The 20611-nt window shown below is 46.5% G+C and overlaps 1 protein-coding gene across 10 annotated transcripts in view; it reads left to right on the top strand.

Moving 5' to 3' along the window:
• The window catches only part of ZNF185 (zinc finger protein 185 with LIM domain), a 151410-nt gene that overhangs the window by 28760 nt on the left and 102039 nt on the right, over positions 1-20611 (top strand). For 9 of the 10 annotated variants that reach the window (XM_043522701.1, XM_043522702.1, XM_043522709.1 and 6 more), the window contains exon 2: positions 14130-14208. The exons of the other annotated variant lie outside the window; for it this stretch is intronic. In XM_043522701.1, the coding sequence (XP_043378636.1) occupies positions 14184-14208 (25 nt within the window). In that variant the 5' untranslated portion in view covers positions 14130-14183. The remainder of the gene's footprint in view (positions 1-14129; positions 14209-20611) is intronic. 10 annotated transcript variants of the gene reach the window in all.

Genomic DNA, 20611 nt, shown 5'->3' on the forward strand with positions numbered 1-20611 from the left:
TGTCCTGGTTCCTCAAGAACACAGAGCTGACTGGTATCAGAAGTAACAGGCCCAGGAGCGGGAACTTTGCCGAAGCAATGTTATACTTAGAAAATGAAAACTAGCAGGTTCTTATTTAGGGGATAAGGCAATATGCAATGTTTATTGTGAATTCAGAAAGAATTAAAGTAAGCAATCAGTTATAGCTATAAAATTTCATTCTCTCACACATTCATTCACTCATACACACACAGTTCTGCAAGGTTATTATAGTTACTAGCCTTAGAGTGCCAAGCTACTGGCCAGGTGGCCTGGACACGAGGATGGAGACGAGTCTTGTCAGATGTGCATCGGATGCTCCTGGAGGGTGGTTGCAGAACCAGACTCAAAGTTTTTAGAGTCTGTCTTTATAGGAATTCATACTCATTCAAATCCATCGGGTTTGCTTCGTCATGCTGTTTTCACATTTGAAATGATAATTAATCACTGTTCTTACATTTAAAATGATACAGATGGCACAGCAGGTGACTGCTTGTTGTTATCTTGTTCTTTGGTTCTTCAGCCCTTCCGTCCTTGGGGTAGTTGGGGGTGGATTCCGCTTTGCCCTACAGGGTCATCCGGTTATCTCCATCCTGCACATTCTTTGGCCGAATGTTCCTGGGTAGTTATTATTTATTAGGCTGGCACTTCAACCTTTTATTACTCATTCAAACATTTAAACATACATTTACAATCACACCCTATTTCACTTAACATAACTATTCTCAAATCATTGGGGCATGACAGACTCCAATGAATCTATCCATGCCTCTTGTCACACATGAAAAGAAAACAAGCAAGATAGGAATGTAAAAGTGGAGGAACAACAAATCTTGTTCCTGAATTCAGAAAAACATTTGTAACATGTTATCTTTTCATTTTTAGGACAAACTCTTTGTCTCTGAATGTTTTTCTACAATTAGCACAAACCTTGCAAACTAACAGGCCTGCTTCATTTAGCACAAACTCAGCAGGCTGAGAGAACAGGCTGAGAGACATATTTCTTTCTAATAATACAAGCCAAATCCAGGGTCTGTACTGGACCATATTTTCCCGAAAATAATTAATGTATTAATTATTACTTTTAATCCAACAGCAACAGATAAGGGCATGCAGGGTTTCTTGGCAGGCTCCTCAGACTCTTTGTGCAGAGAACATGTTCTGGGCCATGTCAATTTGCATAGTTCACTGCAGAATTCCATAGACACGCCCTCAGGGAGTTGGGCTCTCTCTCCCATCCTGCTCTGCACTGCACTCAGCCTTTAGAGATAGAAAATAGAGACCAGAAAGATCTGATACAACGAGTTTTCAGAGGGTGGAAGGGTCTGAAGGCTGCCCAGCCAACAGGTATCCTTGTCATTCACCCAAGACCTGAAAATGTGACATCGTGTGTGTACAACAGCAGCATGCTGGTTTGTTTTCACACCCCCTAGAGGTGGCTGCATTTTAGTGGTGCTACAGGTCTAGAGCTTGTGAAGTGCTATGGGATACAAAGTGCTATATAAAGCTGAAAATGATGTTATCAGTATCAGGGGTTGGGTGAACTATGGTATAATTGGGATCCATTGTTATTATTTTCTCCTGTCCTGAAGAATCACACATGGGGCTGTGGTAGCTTTCTTACAGAGTTCTGTTTATCCTCCTCCTCCCCCAGAAATGACAAAACCCTTTCATCCTACCAGCAGGTAGTAGAAATAGCAAGATGACCGATCAACTGACTGGGACAGTTTACAGCTTGCTAATAGTTCTTCCTCTCCTGTGCCCTACAAATCTGGAGCTCAGACTGAAGGGCTCTAAAATAAGTCCTCACAATCTCCTGGGCATGTCTCAATGTAAGAGTTGGTTTTGGAGCTAAAATACTTCTTACCAGTCATTCCCCTTCTGCAGAGACCCACAAAGATACTCCAGGGAAGCTGCTATATTTCTCTGACTCAGTGGTGGGCAACCTGCAGCCTGTGGGCCGCATGCAGCCCGCTAGGGTAATTTGCTGGTGGGCCGCCAGACAGCTTGTTTACATTTGCACGGCCACCCGCAGCTCCTGGTGGCTGCGGTTCGCTGTTCCTGGCCAATGGGAGCTATGGGAAGCAGCGGCGGGCACGTCTCTGCTGCCCGCGCCGCTTCTCGCAGCTCCCATTGGCTGGGAACACCGAACCGCAGCCACTGGGAGCTGTGGGCGGCTGTGCAAATGTAAACAAACTGTCTGGTAGCTTGTCAGCGGATTACCCTGGTGGGCTGCATGTGGCCTACGGGTCGCAGGTTGCCCACCACTGCTCTGACTCATGTAATGTGGATGTCTTGTCTTTTCTTTTTTCTATTTCCCATCACAGCAGCTACCTCCCATCACTGTCCTCTGGACAGAGGACACTTGTCTTGAGGCCCAGCCTCTCCCCTGATGCCACTTCAGTCTGTAACATGATGCCAATAGACATCCTCTCCTCCACATAACAATCTAAGCAATGGTATTCTCCTCAAGCCTCCCATGGTCCATCCTGGACAACCAGGTATTCAAGAGCAAGTCAGGGCTGATTGCACATTATGACTGCTTAGTCTCACCACATGATTCATCCTTATATTCTGCCCTGTGACGCTTTTTTTAGAAAGAGGTGCATGAGAATTGAATGACTTTCTACATTAGCTAACAACATAATTGAATCTGTGGGACAGCACTGCTGGAAGTACCCACAATGCAGTCTATGTGTCCACAAAAGCCATGCTGTTTTGGGTTCAGAATGGTTGCAGTTTTGCCCTGTGTCCACCCTAACAGCGATTTACACAGCTGTAGTCACAGTGCCCTCTGGGTACCTACCATTTCCTGGTTCTGCCACCAGAAGCTGTAACTCCTGGGAAATTTCAAAAGTTCTTCTAGGATACCTGGAGTGGCACAAGAGAATTATGGGAGAAGAGGTCACACTGCCATAATTCCCTGGAAGAACTCTTGTAAATCCTCTGGTATTGGCACTATTTCCTAGTCCATAGCTCAAAAGGGAGGCCAGGGGACATGCTCTGCTCTTGCTCCTCACTTAGCAGGGAGGGTTCTGCTATTGAAAAGCAGTTATGAAAGGTGACTGTGGTGACTGGATGGAAGATATTTCAGAAGAGCCTATGGAGAGCTATCAGGGGGTAGCCGGGGTATCCACAAAAACAACAAGAAGTCTGGTGGCACCCTAAAGACTAACAGATTTATTTGAGCATAAGCTTTCACGGGTAAAAAAACCTCACTTCTTCAGATGCATGGAGTGAAAATTACAGATGCAGACATAAATATACTGACACATGAAGAGAAGGGAGTTACCTCACAAGTGGAGAACCAGTGCTGACAGGGCCGATTTGATCAGGGTGGATGTAGTCCACTCCCGATAATAGAAGAGGAGGTGTCAATTCCAGGAGAGGCAAAGCTGCTTTTGTAATGAGCCAGCAACTCCCAGAGCCTTTTCAAGCCCAAATTAATGGTGTTAAATTTGAAAATGAAATTTAGTTCAACAAAGGAGATGCTGTAGTCATAATGAACAGGTCGGATTATGAACAGGAGGCTGCCAGGCAACTCTCCAACACCACATTCTACAGGCCACTATCCTCTGACCCCACTGAGGCATACCAAAAGAAACTACACCATCTGCTCAAGAAACTCCCTGCTACAGTACGGGAACAAATCTACACAGATACATCCCCAGAGCCCCGACCAGAGGTATTCTATCTGCTACCCAAGATCCATAAACCTGGAAACCCTGGACGCCCCATCATCTCAGGCATCGGCACTCTTATAGCAGGATTATCTGGCTATTTGGACTCTCTCCTCACACCCTATGCTACCAGCAGTCCTAGCTATCTTTGAGACACCACCAACTTTCTGAGGAAACTACAATGTATTGGTGATCTTTCTGAAAACACCATCCTGGCCACCATGGATGTTGAAGCTCTTTATACCAATATTCCACATGAGGATGGACTACAAGCTGTCAAGAACAGTATCCCTGATGAGGCCATGGCACACCTGTTGGCTGAGCTTTGTGACTTTGTTCTCATCCACAACCATTTCAGATTTGGAGACAATTTATACCTTCAAGTCAGTGGCACTGCTATGAGTACCTGCATGGCCCCACAGTATGCCAACCTTTTTATGGCTGACTTAGAACAATGCTTCCTCAGCTCTCGTCCCCTAGCGCCCCTCTTCTACTTGTGCTACATTGATGATATCTTCATCATATGGACCCACGGGAAGGAGGCCCTTGAAGAATTCCACCCGGATTTCAACAATTTCCACTCCACCATCAACCTCAGCCTGGACCAGTCCACACAAGAGATCCACTTCCCGGACACTACAGTGCAAATACGTGATGGTCACATGAACACCACCCTCTACCGGAAACCTACTGACTGCTATACTTATCTACATGCCTCCAGCTTCCATCCAGGACACATCACATGATTCATTGTCTACAGCCAAGCCCTAAGATACAACTGCATTTGCTCCAATCCCTCAGACAGAGACAAACACCTACAAGATCTTTATCAAGCATTCTTAAAACTACAATAACCACCTGGGGAAGTGAGGAAACAGATTGACAGAGCGAGACTGGTATCCAGAAATCACCTACTACAGGACAGGCCCAACAAGGAAAATAACAGAACACCACTGGCCATCACGTACAGCCCCCAGCTAAAACCTCTCCAGCACATTATCAGTGATCTACAACCTATCCTGGAAAATGATCCCTCACTCTCCTAGATCTTGGGAGGCAGGCCAGTCCTCACTTACAGACAGCCCCCCCAACCTGAAGCAAATACTCACCAGCAACTACACACCACACCACAGATACACTAACCCAGGAACCAATCCCTGAAGCAAACCTCATTGCCTGCTCTGTTCCCATATCTACTCTAGCGACACCATCAGAGGACCCAACCACATCAGCCACACCATCAGAGGTTCATTTACCTGCACGTCTATGAATGTGATATATGCCATCATGTGCCAGCAATGCCCCTCTGCCATGTACATTGGCCAAACCGGACAGTCCCTACGTAAAAGAATAAATGGACACAAATCAAACATCAGGAATGGCAACATACAAAAGCCAGTAGGAGAACACTTCAATCTTCCTGGACGTTCTATAACAGATTTGGAAGTAGCTATACTTGAACAAAAAAACTTCCGAAACAGACTTCAAAGAGAAACAGCAGAACCAAAATTCATTTTCAAATTTAACACCATTAATTTGGGCTTGAATAGGCACTGGGAGTTGCTGGCTCATTACAAAAGCAGCTTTGCCTCTCCTGGAATTGACACCTCCTCATCTATTATCGGGAGTGGACTACATCCACCCTGATCGAATTGGCCCTGTCAACACTGGTTCTCTACTTGTGAGATAACTCCCTTCTCTTCATGTGTCAGTATATTTATGTCTGCATCCTTAATTTTCACTCCATGCATCTGAAGAAGTGAGGTTTTTACTGACAAAAGCTTATACTCAAATAAATCTGTTAGTCTTTAGGGTGCCACCGGACTCCTTATTTTTATGGAGAGCTAGAAATTGTCAAACAGCTCCCAGCACTCACGATCAGCAAGGCATCCATCACCACTGCCTGGCAGGCCAGCTCTGTGCTGCACACACAGATGAGCCTCAGTGGGTGGAGCACCACTTCTGTGTGCAGACCATGAGCTCAGAATCCAGAGGGGCACAAACCATACACAAAGCTGAGGGCAATATTGCAGCAGATGAGCATGGGATTTGCTGCAACAAACAAACAAAGATCCCTCTTATGCAGAGCTGTGGGTGTTCAGCTCTGGGGTTTTGGTTCAGTCCAAACAAAATACCTCAGCATCAATGTTCCCTCTAATTTTTGACAGGCTGTGTGGGCAGAAAATTTCTTCTCTGCAAATTGTTGTGCTTCTGTGCAAATTTTTGTGTGTGCGGTGTTTCGCAGTGTGCTCGGGGTTTAGGATCTGTGTGCATGCGCACATGAGCACAGCTTAGCAGGAACAGTGCTCAGCACTGATTTGTTTTTCCCTTCTCTTCCTTGCTGAGTTCAGAAGTCTGAGCCTCCACTGCAGTGATTGATAATGTGCCTAAGGTGGAGCAAGGAGGAGAGCTGTTCTAGCTGGTCTCAGAGGGCAGGTCTACACTACTGCCTAAGTTGATCTAACTCACGTCGCTCAGGAGTGTGAAAAAGTCATTCCCCCCTCCCCCCCGAAAGACACAAGTTTTGCGCAGTTCACACCGGTGCTATATCAGCGGGAAACGCTCAACCGGCAACATAGCTTCCATTTCTTGCCAAGGTGGAGTAATTATGTCGACAGGAGAGCACTCACCCAATGGCATAGTGCGTCTTCACTGGCCATGCTACAGTGGTACAGCTGTGCTGGTGTAGTGCTCTACTCTGTAGACTTGCTCAGAGCTTCAGCCTCTGTGGCTGTGGCTTGAGTACACAAATTTGCACAAGTTTTTATGGAGCTAGCACCAGTGATGAGCTGCCAAAATCTTAACAACCAGTTCCCTCCTCACCCCATGAGGGGGTTGTGGCCCGCCCCCACCCCCCCGGGACTCCTGCCCCATTCAACCCCTCGCGTTCCCTGATGCCCCTCCCCTGGGACCCCTGCCCCATCCACCCCCCTCCCCTGTCCCCTAACTGCCCCAGAACCAGGCAGGAGGGTCTCGTGGGCCACTGTAGTGGATGCTGACCGCGCCCCACCCCTAAAAGCCAGAGGGACCTGCCGGGGGGCAAGGTGGGGAATCCCGGCAGTGCTTACCTGGGGCGGCTCCCAGGAAGCATCTGGCAGGTCCCTCAGGCTCCTAGGGGTGGGGTAGCATAGCGGCCACTCCCCCCACTGATGCCGACTCCATGGGTGCTCCAGGGCTGCAGCACCCACAGGGAAAATTTGGTGGGTGCAGAGCACCCACCAGCAGCTCCCCACCCCACCCCGCGCCCGGCCCCAGCTCACCTCACCTCTGCTCCACCTCCGCTTCCTCCCCTGAATGCGCCACCCCACTCTGCTTCTCTGCTCCCGGCTTCCTGCAAATCAGCTGTTCGCACGGGAAGCCGGGGAGGGCTGAGACGCGAGAGGTGGCTTTGCGCTCAGGCCCAGGGAGGTGGAGGTGAATTGGGGCAGGGAACGGTTCCTCTGCGCCCCCCCCCTCCCGAGTTACCCGCTGCGACGCGGGTGGCCCTCCTCGCGCCCCCTTGCCCCAGCTCTGCTCCGCTTCGCCTCCACCTCTCTGGGCCTGAGTGCGAAGCCGCCGCTTGCTTCTCAGCCCTCCCAGGCTTCCTGCGTGAACAGCTGATTCACGGGAAACCTGGGGGGTGGTGGGGGTGGAGAAGCAGAGCGGGATGGTGCATTCAGGGGAGGAGGCGGGGCAGAGGTGAGGTGAGCTGGGGCCGGGCGGGGAGCTGCCGGTGGGTGCTCTGCACCCACCAAATTTTCCCCGTGGGTGCTTCAGCCCCGGAGCACCCATGGAGTAGGTGCCTAGGCACCACTTTTGGCCTGGATCTGTTTCTTTCTCTATTGTGCCAATTACTATAGTATTGAGGTGTTAAATACAATAAGTATAATTTCTGTCCAGTTATGGATCTCCTGATCTGCCCCTCCCTTGGTTAGGATATATTTCTGTGATCATGTTGGGGGATGATATCTAAGCAGAGGATAAAAGTTGTTGGCCGCTTTTTAGCCTCCATTAATAAGGATGGTGAGTCTTGTGTTGTGCTCTAAATTAATCAAGTCAGGGACTCCTTCTTTCTCCTGAAGAAAAAGCCTATTATCCTTGTGAACCTACTGCAGAAAACTGGCAATGTGGCCGCTTCACTATGGACTCTAACATTCACAATGTTCCCACAGAGCATCTAATTCTCGGTGGGTGCAGAAGCACAGACGGACCTGAGGTGACCACGCCCTGGCCCAGTGGTTCCCAACCAGGGATACACATACCCCTAGGGCTACGCAGAGGTCTTCCAGTGGGTACATCAACTCATCTAGATATTTGGCTAGTTTTACAACAGGCTACATAAAAAGCACTAGCGAAGTCAGTACAAACTAAAATTTCATACAGACAATGACTTGTTTATACTGCTTTGTTTACACTAAAATGTAAGTACAATATTTATATTCTAGTTGTTATTTTATAATTATATGGTAAAAATGAGAAAGTAATAGTGTGTTGTGACACTTTTGCACTTTTATGTCTGATTTTGTAAGCAAATAGTTTTTAAGTGAGGTGAAACTTGCGGGTATGCAAGACAAATCAATGGGGATGAAAGGGATACAGTAGTCTGGAAATATTGAAAGCCACTGCCCTAGCCCATAGAGGCCTCTGGAGATGATTCAGCTTGAAGTCAATCTTACCGTAGATCTGAAATTGGGTAGAAAACCAGAGTAGCTCTCAGAATGCTGGTGTGATATATTCTCTTTGAAGTGTCCCACTTGAGAGAAGAGCCACTGTGACAGATTTTCATTACCAATCTACCTGGGGCCACAGTTGATCAGGCTGGGGCCACAGGATCTTTTTGGGGAGGAGATGACGAGGCACACCAAGTGTCTAAATTTTAAAACTTTATTGATAAAATAATAAAATAACAGCAGAGAGTGTTGGGAACACTCCCACATCACTCGGGGAAGAAAGAAAGCGTTAATGCCCCAAGCCCTAACCCACTTTCATACTCACACACGCATGACCCGGACTGCCCAAGTCTGGGTGTAACGTCAGAAGAAGAGTGTCGGAGGGGGGAAGGTGGACGGGAGTGCTGTCCTGGGCCCAGGCCATCCAAGTGTCTGATGTGCTCTCCGAATTGCTCCAGCTCTCAGAAGAGTTTTAAGTCCTGAGCTCCTTTGGGGGTGTTCCATTCCGCAACCTTTGTTCCTGGTGCTCTGTGCCACTCCAAACCGGCTTTCTGTGGTCTCTTTCCCTTTCCCAAAACACCTTGGCTTCAGGGATGCCTGGCTCAGTTCCCCCTCTTGTTGTCTTGTCTGTGTTTTTAGACTCTGCAGCCCTGGGCTTTGTTTTCTTCTTCGCTGGCCTTGCTGTCTTGAGGTGCATGTCTGTGCAGTTGGATTTTCTTTCTCACGGCTGCTCGGGCAACTTTCAAGCCCCGGTCTTTCTTGGCTCGCAGCCAAACGTTGGCTTTGAGCTGCAACCTTGGGCTGGCTGGGGCCAGCGTCTTATCTTCGGCTTGAGCTAGCTGAGGTATTGATTAACTCATTCTCTGCTCTTTTCTTCTTTCTCTCCCCCCCCCCAGCCTTGGCCTCTCGTGATCTGCAAAGGAAACTTCCACTCCTTGCTCCCTTTGACCCTTCCCAAAATGCATTGCGATGCTTGCAACAGTGTTAGCCACATACAATGCTGATCTGCCTTCCCTGGAGACTCCCTGAGGGAGAGGGGGCCATTGGGGTGTTACACCACCCCAGGTTCAACAATGCAATGATAAGCTTCAGGTGGCAAGGAATCTGCTCTCCAAAGCCCCTGTTCAACCAGGTGTTTAAGCACATGTGTAGACTCACTGAAGTCAACCCGACTACTCATGTGCTTACTGAGTCAGGGCCCAATTGTTAAACAGCTGCACAGGCTTCAAGGCATACTGGACTCACCTCTACACCTAGATCTCCAAATAGCAGCCATAAGTGCTACTCAGCTTCAATTTGCAAGGAGGCAGAACTCTTCCTCTCAGATATAGAGCTTGCCGTTATGACCCATGTCTTTGTCATCTCATGATGCACTCTATCCAGGAGTGACTTGTGGAGGCCAAGTTGAAACTCTAACATCTGGAGATGCTGTGTAACTTGTGTGTCTGAGGTGCTGCTGTGGCACTGCATGGATCCTATTGTGCTCCGGCACTGGTAGAAGACTCATTTATACTTAACAACCCCAACCGTGCCTTGTCATAGCCTTCCTAGGATAGAAATTCCACACTAAAAAATAGTCAACTTGTCCCCCACCACAAAGCCTGGAGTTCTCCTGATAGCTGAGAATTATCTTGGGAGGCTCTTCCTATGTGGATTGCAGTAGTCAATGAAACATTGTCTGACCACGTCTGCATCAGGCCAGGAGTGGGGTTTGGTACTAGACCCTGTTTGTGTTTACTGTCCCATTTCTTGCAATGCACTCTCCTACAATAGGTTTTTTGCTTTAGAAAAATCTCATCATCTCCAACATGTCATTAGGAAATCTGCTTGGAATTCTGCACTTGGGTGGTGTGGCCCTTTACTGAGGCTCTAGAGACAGCTCTCCCAGGCACTGGCCTGCCACTGACTCTGAACCACCACACTCAGCGTGCTTGTACCTTATTAGGCCATAGCGTGCCTGTCAAGGAAGGGCAGGGCTGGCTGCTGCTGTGTGAGTCAAGGTTGGAAAAACAATGTGTGGGAACCACTGCCAGTCCCACAGAGCCAGCCCTAATGAGCACCATCAACATGCCCAAACACCTGTCTGCAGAGCCAGAAATACCAGTGGAGCACAACCATTTGTGATGGACTCTCCCATGCTGATGTGAATGGAAAGATAGAGAAGCCTGACAGATCAGGTAGTAGGGTTGGCCAATGTGCAGTTTCAGGCATCAGAACTGTGTATTTATTCACAAATCATTTGATGTCCACTGGCACCTCCTTTAATTTTGGGGTGTGTTGTTAAAGTCAGATAAAGTTGGGTAAGTAAGAGGCTAATAGTGTGGCTAGATGATGTGCCAGCTGTGTCTAGGGAGGAGTCCCAAGCAAAATTCTGGGGCTCAGTTTCTCATCACTGCTGTGGCCCCATAAGCTGCCATAAAAGACTCTCTGTACAAGCACTGCGGAAGACAACTGTAAGCTGCCCTCTGAGGATGCCTTCATGAGCCTTTGGATAGGGCATGTGAGGCTGTGATGATGGGAGGGATGCGCTGGGGGTGGGGGCACAGCTGGGAGATTTCAGGTAGCACTGCAGTCCAGGGAGGATGCCCCTAGAACAGCCCAGGATTGGGAGGGTGCAAAGGAGGCTTAAAACCACCATAGCACCCCACACCCCCTGGGCTGTGAGTCCTGTGCTGCACAAGCCCAGAATCTCATCTTGCTGGATCTTTTTATGAATCCAATTTGCATGATTCTAAAGTTGATTTGTATTCCATGGAAAGATCTGCATCTCTGTATTAAATGCATGATTTGTCCTCTGATTTACACTAGCTTATGTACGTATCAACACTCCAGATTCTCAAAAACACTTCACTAAATTAATTCTGTTTTAAGGCTATCACTAGAGTTGTCCAGGAAATGGAAATTGCTTCCTGCGAATAATTTCATTTCAGGACAAAAACTCAGAAACATGATATTTTTTGCAAGGAGGGATTTCCAGAAAAATTCTGTTTCAGGAGAACCAAAACAAATTTTTTTAGCTAGCAGACCATCTTGGGGATCCAACCAACCTGGGGAGCTTGACAGTTCACTGGCAGTGCCAGCCTGGGTACCTGCTTATCTGGTTTCCATTGAAGCTGTTGATGAAATTGATGCATATTGATTCTGTCAAATCAGGCAGAATATTTTCGACTAGCTGCCACTGCTTTTAACTCAACATGGATCAAGGGCAGCATCTGACCATTGGGTAGAGCTGGATGCAAAACAGTTTCCTTCAAATATTCAAGAGTTCAAAATTTGTTCTCGTCTTAAATCAAGATGAAAAGTCAAAATCTCAACAACAAAAAATTGCAATCTAAAACACTGAAAAATGTTTTGGTTTGGGTCTATGGAAGCATTTTATTTTGAAAATTTCAAAATGTTTCATTTCAATTTTGACTTTTTTTTCTTTTTTCCTCAAACCTGACTCTGACTCAAGAACAGTTTTAGTTTTGACAAGTTAGCCTCTTTCAATGAAAAATGATTCATCCAAAAAATTCCCAACTAGCCCTACCCTTGGGCTAGTTCCTTGCCACCATTTTTCCCTTTGTCCCTGTTCCTGGGTTGTTTTATACCACACTGTTACTGCAGGAATAGGAAATAACTTGTTAACAACTAGAAGGGAGAAAGAAATGCATCAGAGCATCTGGCATATCAAAGATTAGATTTGAAATACTTTATGGTCATCCATAATAGGATTATTGTCCTTGTTCTGCCTCTGTCCCCTTGTGAGTCTGAGTGGAAAGGCCTCAACAGCGCTGGTCTGGGAAGGATGGGGGCAGGAGAGGGCTGTCTATATGCCATGGGAGTTAAACAAGTATTCTAGAAGGGAGAGGTTGAGCAAGTGAATGGAACTTGAGAGCAGGAGTTGTCCTGAATTTATTGCACTTTGGTTGTGTTCCAGAATTCAGTGCAAACTAGGAGGGAAGTTGGATCTGCAGAGAGCAGAGGTAGTTTTTTTTAACTTCTCATGTGCCAAGCAAAGGGCAAGGACTTCGCCAAGCAGTGATGCCGTGAGATTAGGACTAGGCATTTTTAATGGGAGCGTGGTTTCTATGCAATATTTCAGAAACAAGCCACCCACAGGTAATAATAACTTAACTTTATATTCATGCAGCATCTTGAAGATTCCCAAGCACTTACAGACTGCACACACACAGAGCACTTGCCTGGTGCTTAAACACGGCTGCTTCTGGGGAGAAATACACAGCTGTCAGAAGCAGTGACACAGGACAAGCCTTTAGGACAAGAACTAAAAAAAATCTTCTCTCTTGTAATGTTTTCAGAGGGGATTTAGACAGGAAGTGTACAATTAACCAAATTGGAATTTGGCCAGGACACTCACACAAATCCGAGTCTGACTCAAAATGCATGGTATGTCCAATGACCATTCATGTCCAGGACTTTGGTGTTGTATTTCATAGGAAAGGTGACACCTCTAGTAGCAAAATACTTCCTAGCTTCCCAGTTGGTGCATTGGTTCAGACTAATTCAGATGCCTCAGAGAATACTGCTGCAGAGGATAACACTCCAAGTAGAAGCTCATCGTCATGCAAATCCCAAAGGGACATAGCATCCTTGCAGGCTGAGTGCCATGGAGATTGATCTCTAGCTCGGTCTTTCAAGTGGTCTGGCTGGATATTCGGGTTATGTCCATCATTGGTAATCTTGCTGCATCCCTGAAACTTGTGATTTCCCTGGGATCTCTGGCCATGTGGCAGCATTCCTTGGTAAATACACTTTGGAATTCTTTGGTCTTCCATTGTAATTATATGTTCATACCAAGAAAGCCACTGAACCCGAACCAGTATTGATGGAGATGTTTACTGGGTCCAGCTACAAATACTCTCGTTGCTGATCTTGTCCCTTAATATGGAGCAGATGATGAAGATGGTGAAAATTGCAAATGTCAGTGTGCCACTTTTCAGCAGCCACGTTTCATTGCTGGACAATAGAGCTGGTATAACTAAGGCTCTATAGATTCACAACTTTGTAGCTGTCATGATGTCCCCACAGAAGTTGCTGAAAGGCCCAAAACGTGACAGTACTTCCTGCTATACAAGAAGAAGTCCTTGCATATCAGCCTGTAGAGACTATAGATCTTTGGATGAAAGAGACTATTAATTGTCAGTCATTAAGTCATTTACACACTTGTAAAAGAGACAAGAATATGTGTGTGTATCTATAGGCTAAGGTTACTACAGCTTGCTACCTGCTTGTGAGGTCATTAGACAGGGAACAGGAATTGTCAGTTCTGCCTGGAAATGTGATGTTGCTTTAAAAGAATGTCAGTGTTATATCAACATCAATATGTGTCTTGTTGTCTGTCGTGTCTGAATGGTTCCAGGCATATGACCCTGAAATGCCTCTTCCTCCACTGAGCCTGGATAGGCATGTCTGCCATGACTAGACTATGGAGTTGGTGGACCTGAGCATGAATCCAAGTGGGGTTTACCCATCTTGGTCCTGCCTCAGCACAGAAGGATGGACTAGATGACCTCTCAAGGTCCTTTCCAGACCGACATTGCTATGATCCCTTAATTCTGAACGACTTTTCACATGGATCCATGAGAACAGTGATGGGAAAGACTCCAGTTGGCCAAGAAGATGAAATAAAATAGACAGGAAAATAGACCTTCCTGTCTCTCATTTCTCCCAGTGTGATATTGCTGTGATATGTAATTCACACACTCACACAGATCCTGTCTGGAAACCATTAATAACTGGAGCAATAATTTGGGTTTTTCCCCCTTTTTCATTTTTTCAGGTGGACCCATTGCCTTGAACTGGGAACCGAAGTAGAAGAAAATTTGAGAGAACCATGATGTCTCTTGGTGTCAGCAAAGGTAATTTATCTTGCCCCTGCCCTCGCCTTCCTTAAGATCATACTATTTGCTCTCTTAGATGAACTCAAATATCTGTGATTTCCCCCATTCCAGTGTATGATGTCTGAAAATTCATTGGTCCTACTCTTTCCTCTCAGCATTACTCAAGAGATTGTCATGTATTTACTTTCCACAGAATTCTGTGTGTTTGATATTTCACTGGGGTTGAACTGTAATGCCTACAAAGATAGAGAAAGGTGGAAAAATAGTAACCTCCAATGCATTTCAGGGTGAACAAAACAAAAATGTAAGCAATCCTCTATTGTCCTGGCTGACACAGAAGGAGTGTATAAAATTCTTATTGGGGCAACATGTATCCCACGGCTCAACAACAGAATCCACCCCTTCTCCAGAATCTGAGGGTTCATATTAAAAATAATCATAGATTCAGAGAAGATTAGGGTTGGAAGAGACCTCAGGAGGTCATCTAGTTCAACCCCCTGCTCAAAGCTGGACCAACCCCAACTAAATCATCTCAGCCTGGGCTTTGTCAAGCTGGGCCTATGGATAGAGATTCCATCACCTCCCTAGGTAAGCCATTCCAGTGCCTCACCACCCTCCTAGTGCAATAGTTTTTCCTAATATCCAACCTAGACCTCCCACACTGCAACTTGAGACCATTGCTCCTTGTTCTGTCATCTGCCACCACTGAGGACAGCCTCGCTCCATCCTCTTTGGAACCCCCCTTCAGGTAGTTGAAGGCTGCTATCAAATCCCCCTCACTCTTATAGAATCACACAATCATAGCACTGGAAGAGACGTCGAGAGGTCATCTAGTCCAGTCCCCTGCACTCAAGGCAGGACGAAGTATTATCTAGACCATCCCTGAAAGGTGTTTGTCCAACCTGCTCCTAAAAATCCCCAATGATGGAGATTCCACAACCTCCCCAGCCAATTTATTCCAGTGCTTAACCACTCTGACAGTTAGGAAGTTTTTCCTAATGTCCAACCTAAACTTCCATTGCTGCAATTGAATCCCTTTGCTTCTTATCCTATCCTCAAAGGTTAGGAAGAAAAATTTTTCTCCCTCCTCCTTGTGACAACCTTTTATGCACTTGAAAACTGTTATCATGTCCCCTCTCACTCTTCTCTTCTCCAGAATAAACAAACCCAATTTTTTCAATCTTCTCTCAGAGGTCATGTTTTCTAGACCTTTAATCATTTTTGTTACTCTTCTCTGGACTTTCTCCAATTTGTCCACATCTTTCCTGAAATTTGGCACCAAGAACTGGACACAATACTCCAACTGAAGCCTAATCAGCACTGAGTAGAGCAGAAGAATTACTTCTCGTGTCTTAGAATCATAGAATCATAGAATATCAGGGTTGGAAGGGACCTCAGGAGGTCATCTAGTCCAACCCCCTGCTCAAAGCAGGACCAATCCGCAACTAAATCATCCCAGCCAGGGTTTTGTCAAGCCTGACCTTAAAAACTTCTAAGGAAGGAGATTCCACCACCTCCCTAGGTAACACATTCCAGTGTTTCACCACCCTCCCAGTGAAAAAGTTTTTCCTAATATCCAACCTAAACCTCCCCCACTGCAACTTGAGACCATTACTCCTTGTTCTGTCATCTGCTACCACTGAGAACAGTCTAGATCCATCCTCTTTGGAACCACCTCTCAGGTAGTTGAAAGCAGCTATCAAATCCCCCGTCATTCTTCTCTTCCGCAGACTAAACAATCCCAGTTCCCTCAGCCTCTCCTCATAAGTCATGTGTTCCAATCCTCTAATTATTTTTGTTGCTTTCCGCTGGACGTTTTCCAATTTTTCCACATCCTTCTTGTAGTGTGGGGCCCAAAATTGGACACAGTACTCCAGATGAGGCCTCACCAATGTCGAATAGAGGGGAAGGATCACGTCCCTTGATCTGCTGGCAATGCCCATACTTATACATCCCAAAATGCCATTGGCCTTCTTGGCAACAAGGGCACACTGTTGACTCATATCCAACTTCTAGTGCACTGTAACCCCTAGATCCTTTTCTGCAGAACTGCTGCCTAGCCATTCGGTCCCTAGTCTGTAGCGGTGCATGGGATTCTTCCGTCCTAAGTGCAGGACTCTGCACTTGTCCTTGTTGAACCTCATCAGATTTCTTTCGGCCCAATCCTCCAATTTGTCTAGGGCCCTCTGTATCCTATCCCTACCCTCCAGCGTATCTATCTCTCCTCTCAGTTTAGTGTCATCTGCAAACTTGCTCAGGGTGCAATCCACACCATCATCCAGATTATTAAGGAAGATATTGAACAAAACCAGCCGCAGGACCGACCCTTAGGGCACTCCACTTGATACCGGCTGCCAACTAGACATGGAGCCATTCATCACTACCCACTGAGCCCGACAATCTAGCCAACTTTCTATCCACCTTATAGTCCATTCATCCAGCCCATACTTCTTTAACTTGCTGGCAAGAATACTGTGGGAGACCGTGTCAAAAGCTTTGCTAAAGTCAAGGAACAACACGTCCACTGCTTTCCCCTCATCCACAGAGCCAGTTATCTCATCATAGAAGGCAATTAGATTAGTCAGGCATGACTTGCCCTTGGTGAATCCATGCTGACGGTTCCTGATCAATTTCCTCTCCTCTAAGTGCTTCAGAATTGAGTCCTTGAGGACCTGCTCCATGATTTTTCCAGGGACTGAGGTGAGGCTGACTGGCCTGTAATTCCCAGGATCCTCCTTCTTCCCTTTTTAAAGATGGGCACTACATTAGCCTTTTTCCAGTCTTCTGGGACTTCCCCCGAACACATGAGTTTTCAAAGATAATGGCCAATGGCTCTGCAATCACATCCGCCAACTCCTTTAGCACTCTCAGATGCAGCACATCCGGCCCCATGGACTTGTGCTCGTCCAGCTTTTCTAAATAGTCCCGAACCACTTCTTTCTTCACAGAGGGCTGGTCACCTCCTCCCCATGCTGTGCTGCCCAGTGCAGCAGTCTGGGAGCTGACCTTGTTCGTGAAGACAGAGGAAAAAAAAGCATGGAGTACATTAGCTTTTTCCACATCCTCTGTCACTAGGTTGTCTCCCTCATTCAGTAAGGGGCCCACACTTTCCTTGACTTTCTTCTTGTTGCTAACATACCTGAAGAAACCCTTCTTGTTACTCTTAACTTCTCTTGCTAGCTGCACCTCCAGGTGTGATTTGGCCTTCCTGATTTCACTCCTGCATGCCCGAGCAATATTTTTATACTCTTTCCTGGTCATTTGTCCAATCTTCCACTTCTTGTCAGCTTCTTTTTTGTGTTTAAGATCAGCAAGGATTTCACTGTTAAGCCAAGCTGGTCACCTGCCATATTTACTATTCTTTCTACACATCGGGATGGTTTGTCCCTGTAACCTCAATAAGGATTCTTTAAAATACAGCCAGCTCTCCTGGACTCCTTTCCCCCCTCATGTTATTCTCCCAGGGGATCCTGCTCATCAGTTCCCTGAGGTTGTCAAAGTCTGCTTTTCTGAAGTCCAGGGTCCATATTCTGCTGTTCTCCTTTCTTCCCTGTGTCAGGATCCTGAACTCGACCATCTCATTGTCACTGCCTCCCAGGTTCCCATCCACTTTTGCTTCCCTTACTAATTCTTCCTGGTTTGTGAGCAGCAGGTCAAGAAGAGCTCTGCCCTTAGTTGGTTCCTCCAGCACTTGCACCAGGAAATTGTCCCCTACCCTTTCCAAAAACTTCCTGGATTGTCTGTGCACCGCTGTATTGTTCTCCCAGCAGATATCAGGGTGATTGAAGTCTCCCATGAGAACCAGGGCCTGCGATCTAGTAACTTCCGTGAGTTGCCGGAAGAAAGCCTCGTCCACCTCATCCCCCTGATCCGGTGGTCTATAGCAGACTCCCACCATGACATCACCCTTGTTGCTCACATTTCTAAACTTAATCCAGAGAGTCTCAGGTTTTTCTGCAGTTTCATACCGGAGCTCTGAGCAGTCATACTGCTCCCTTACATACAATGCAACTCCCCCACCTTTTCTGCCCTGCCTGTCCTTCCTGAACAGTTTATATCCGTCCATGACAGTACTGCAGTCTTGTGAGTTATCCCACCAAGTCTCTATTATTCCAATCACATCATAATTCCTTGACTGTGCCAGGACCTCCAGTTCTCCCTGCTTGTTTCCCAGGCTTCTTGCATTTGTATATAGGCACGTGAGATAACTCGCTGATCGTCCCTCTTTCTCAGTATGAGGCAGGAGCCCTCCCCTCTTGCGTGCTCCTGCTCGTGCTTCCTCCCAGTATCCCACTTCCCCACTTACCTCAGGGCTTTGGTCTCCTTCCCCCGGTGAACCTAGGTTAAAGCCCTCCTCACTAGGTTACCCAGCCTGCTTGTGAAGATGCTCTTCCCTCTCTTTGTTAGGTGGAGCCCGTCTCTCCCTAGCACTCCTCCTTCTTGGAACACCATCCCATGGTCAAAGAATCCAAAGCCTTCTCTCCGACACCACCTGCGTAGCCATTCGTTGACTTCCACGATTTGATGGTCTCTACTCAGGCCTTTTCCTTCCATGGGGAGGATGGACGAGAACACCACTTGCACTTTAAACTCCTTTATCCTTCTTCCCAGAGCCATGTAGTCTGCAGTGATCCTCTCAAGGTCATTCTTGGCAGTATCATTGGTGCCCACATGGAAAAGCTGAAATGGGTAGCGATCCGAGGGTTTGATGAGTCTCGGCAGTCTCTCCGTCACATTGTGAATCCTAGCTCCTGGCAAACAACAGACTTCTTGTTTTTCCTGGTCGGGGCGGCAGATAGTTGACTCAGTCCCCCTGTGGAGAGAGTCCCCGACAACCACCACCCGCCTCCTTCTCTGGGTAGCGGTGGTCGTGGAACCCCGAACCCTAGGACTGTGCATCTCATGCCTTCCAATCGGCGGAGTCTCCTTCTGCTCCCTTCCCTCAGATGTATCATCTAGTCCACTCTCCGCATTAGTACCTGTGGAGAGTACATGAAAACGGTTACTTACCTGTATCTGTGTTGCTGGTACATGGACGCTCCCCTTTCTTCTTCTGGAGGTCACATGCTGCCAAATTTCTTCCCCATCCTCCTTTCCCCGCAGTGCAGCCTGCTTTGAATCTTCAGAATGTTGTGTCTGTAGAAGCATATCCTGACGTCTGTCGAGGAAATCTTCAGTTTCTCTTATGCAACGCAGAGTCGATACTTGTTTCTCCAGACCTTGAACCTTCTCTTCCAATATGGAGACCAGCTTGCACTTTGTACAGACTGTGGAAGAAAGACAAACATGGCACATCCAGTGCAGATCACAACAGCTGAACACTCCCCATCCATATTACCTTCTTTCTTGCTTACAATACTCCTGCTAATACATCCCAGAATGATGTTTGCTTTTTTTGCAACAGTTTTACACTGTTGACTCATATTTAGCTTGTGATCCACTATGACCCCCAGATCCCTTTCCGCATTACTCCTTCCTAGCCAGTAATTTCCCATTTTGTATGTGTGCAACTGATTGTTCCTTCCTAAGTGGAGTACTTTGCATTTGTCCTTATTGAATTTCATCCTATTTACTTCAGACCATTTCTCCAGTTTGTCCAGATCTTTTTGATTTTAATCCTATCCTTCAAAGCACTTGTAACCCCTCCCAGCTTGGTATCATCCACAAACTTTATAAGTGTACTCGCTATGCCATTATTTAACTAATTGATGAGGATGTTGAACAGAACTGGACCCAGAACCGATCCCTGTGGGACCCTACTCTTTATTCCCTTCCAGCATGACTAAACCACTGATAACTACTCTCTGGGAACAATTTTCCAACCAGTTATACACCCACCTTATAGTAGCTCCATCTAGGCTGTATTTCCCTAGTTTGTTTATGAGGAGGTCATGTAAGACAGTATCAAAAGCCTTACTAAAGTGAAGATATACCACATCTACCATTTCCCCCCTATCCACAAGGCTTGTTACCCTGTCAAAGAAAGCTATTGGGGTTGGTTTGACATAGTTGGTTGGTATGAGGTTGGTTTGACATGATTTGTTCTTGAAAAATCCATGCTGACTGTTACTTATTACCTCATTATATTCTACGTGTTTGGAAATTGATTTCTTAATTATTTTGCTCCATTATCTTTCTGGTTATAGATGTTAAGATGACTGGTCTGTAATTCCCCGGGTTGTCCTTATTTCCCTTCTTATAGATGGGCACTATATATGTCCTTTTCCAGTCTTCTGGAATGTCTTCCATCTTCCATGACTTTTCAAAGATAATCGCTAATGGCTCAGATATCTCCTCAGTCAGCTCCTGGAGTATTCTAGGATGCATTTCATCAGGCCCTGGTGATTTGAAGACATCTAACTTGTCTAAGTAATTTTTGACTTGTTCTTTCCCTATTTTAGACTCTGATCCTGGCTCATTT

The sequence above is a fragment of the Chelonia mydas genome, chromosome 9, assembly GCF_015237465.2.
Source record: "Chelonia mydas isolate rCheMyd1 chromosome 9, rCheMyd1.pri.v2, whole genome shotgun sequence".
NCBI classification, from domain to species: domain Eukaryota; kingdom Metazoa; phylum Chordata; order Testudines; family Cheloniidae; genus Chelonia; species Chelonia mydas.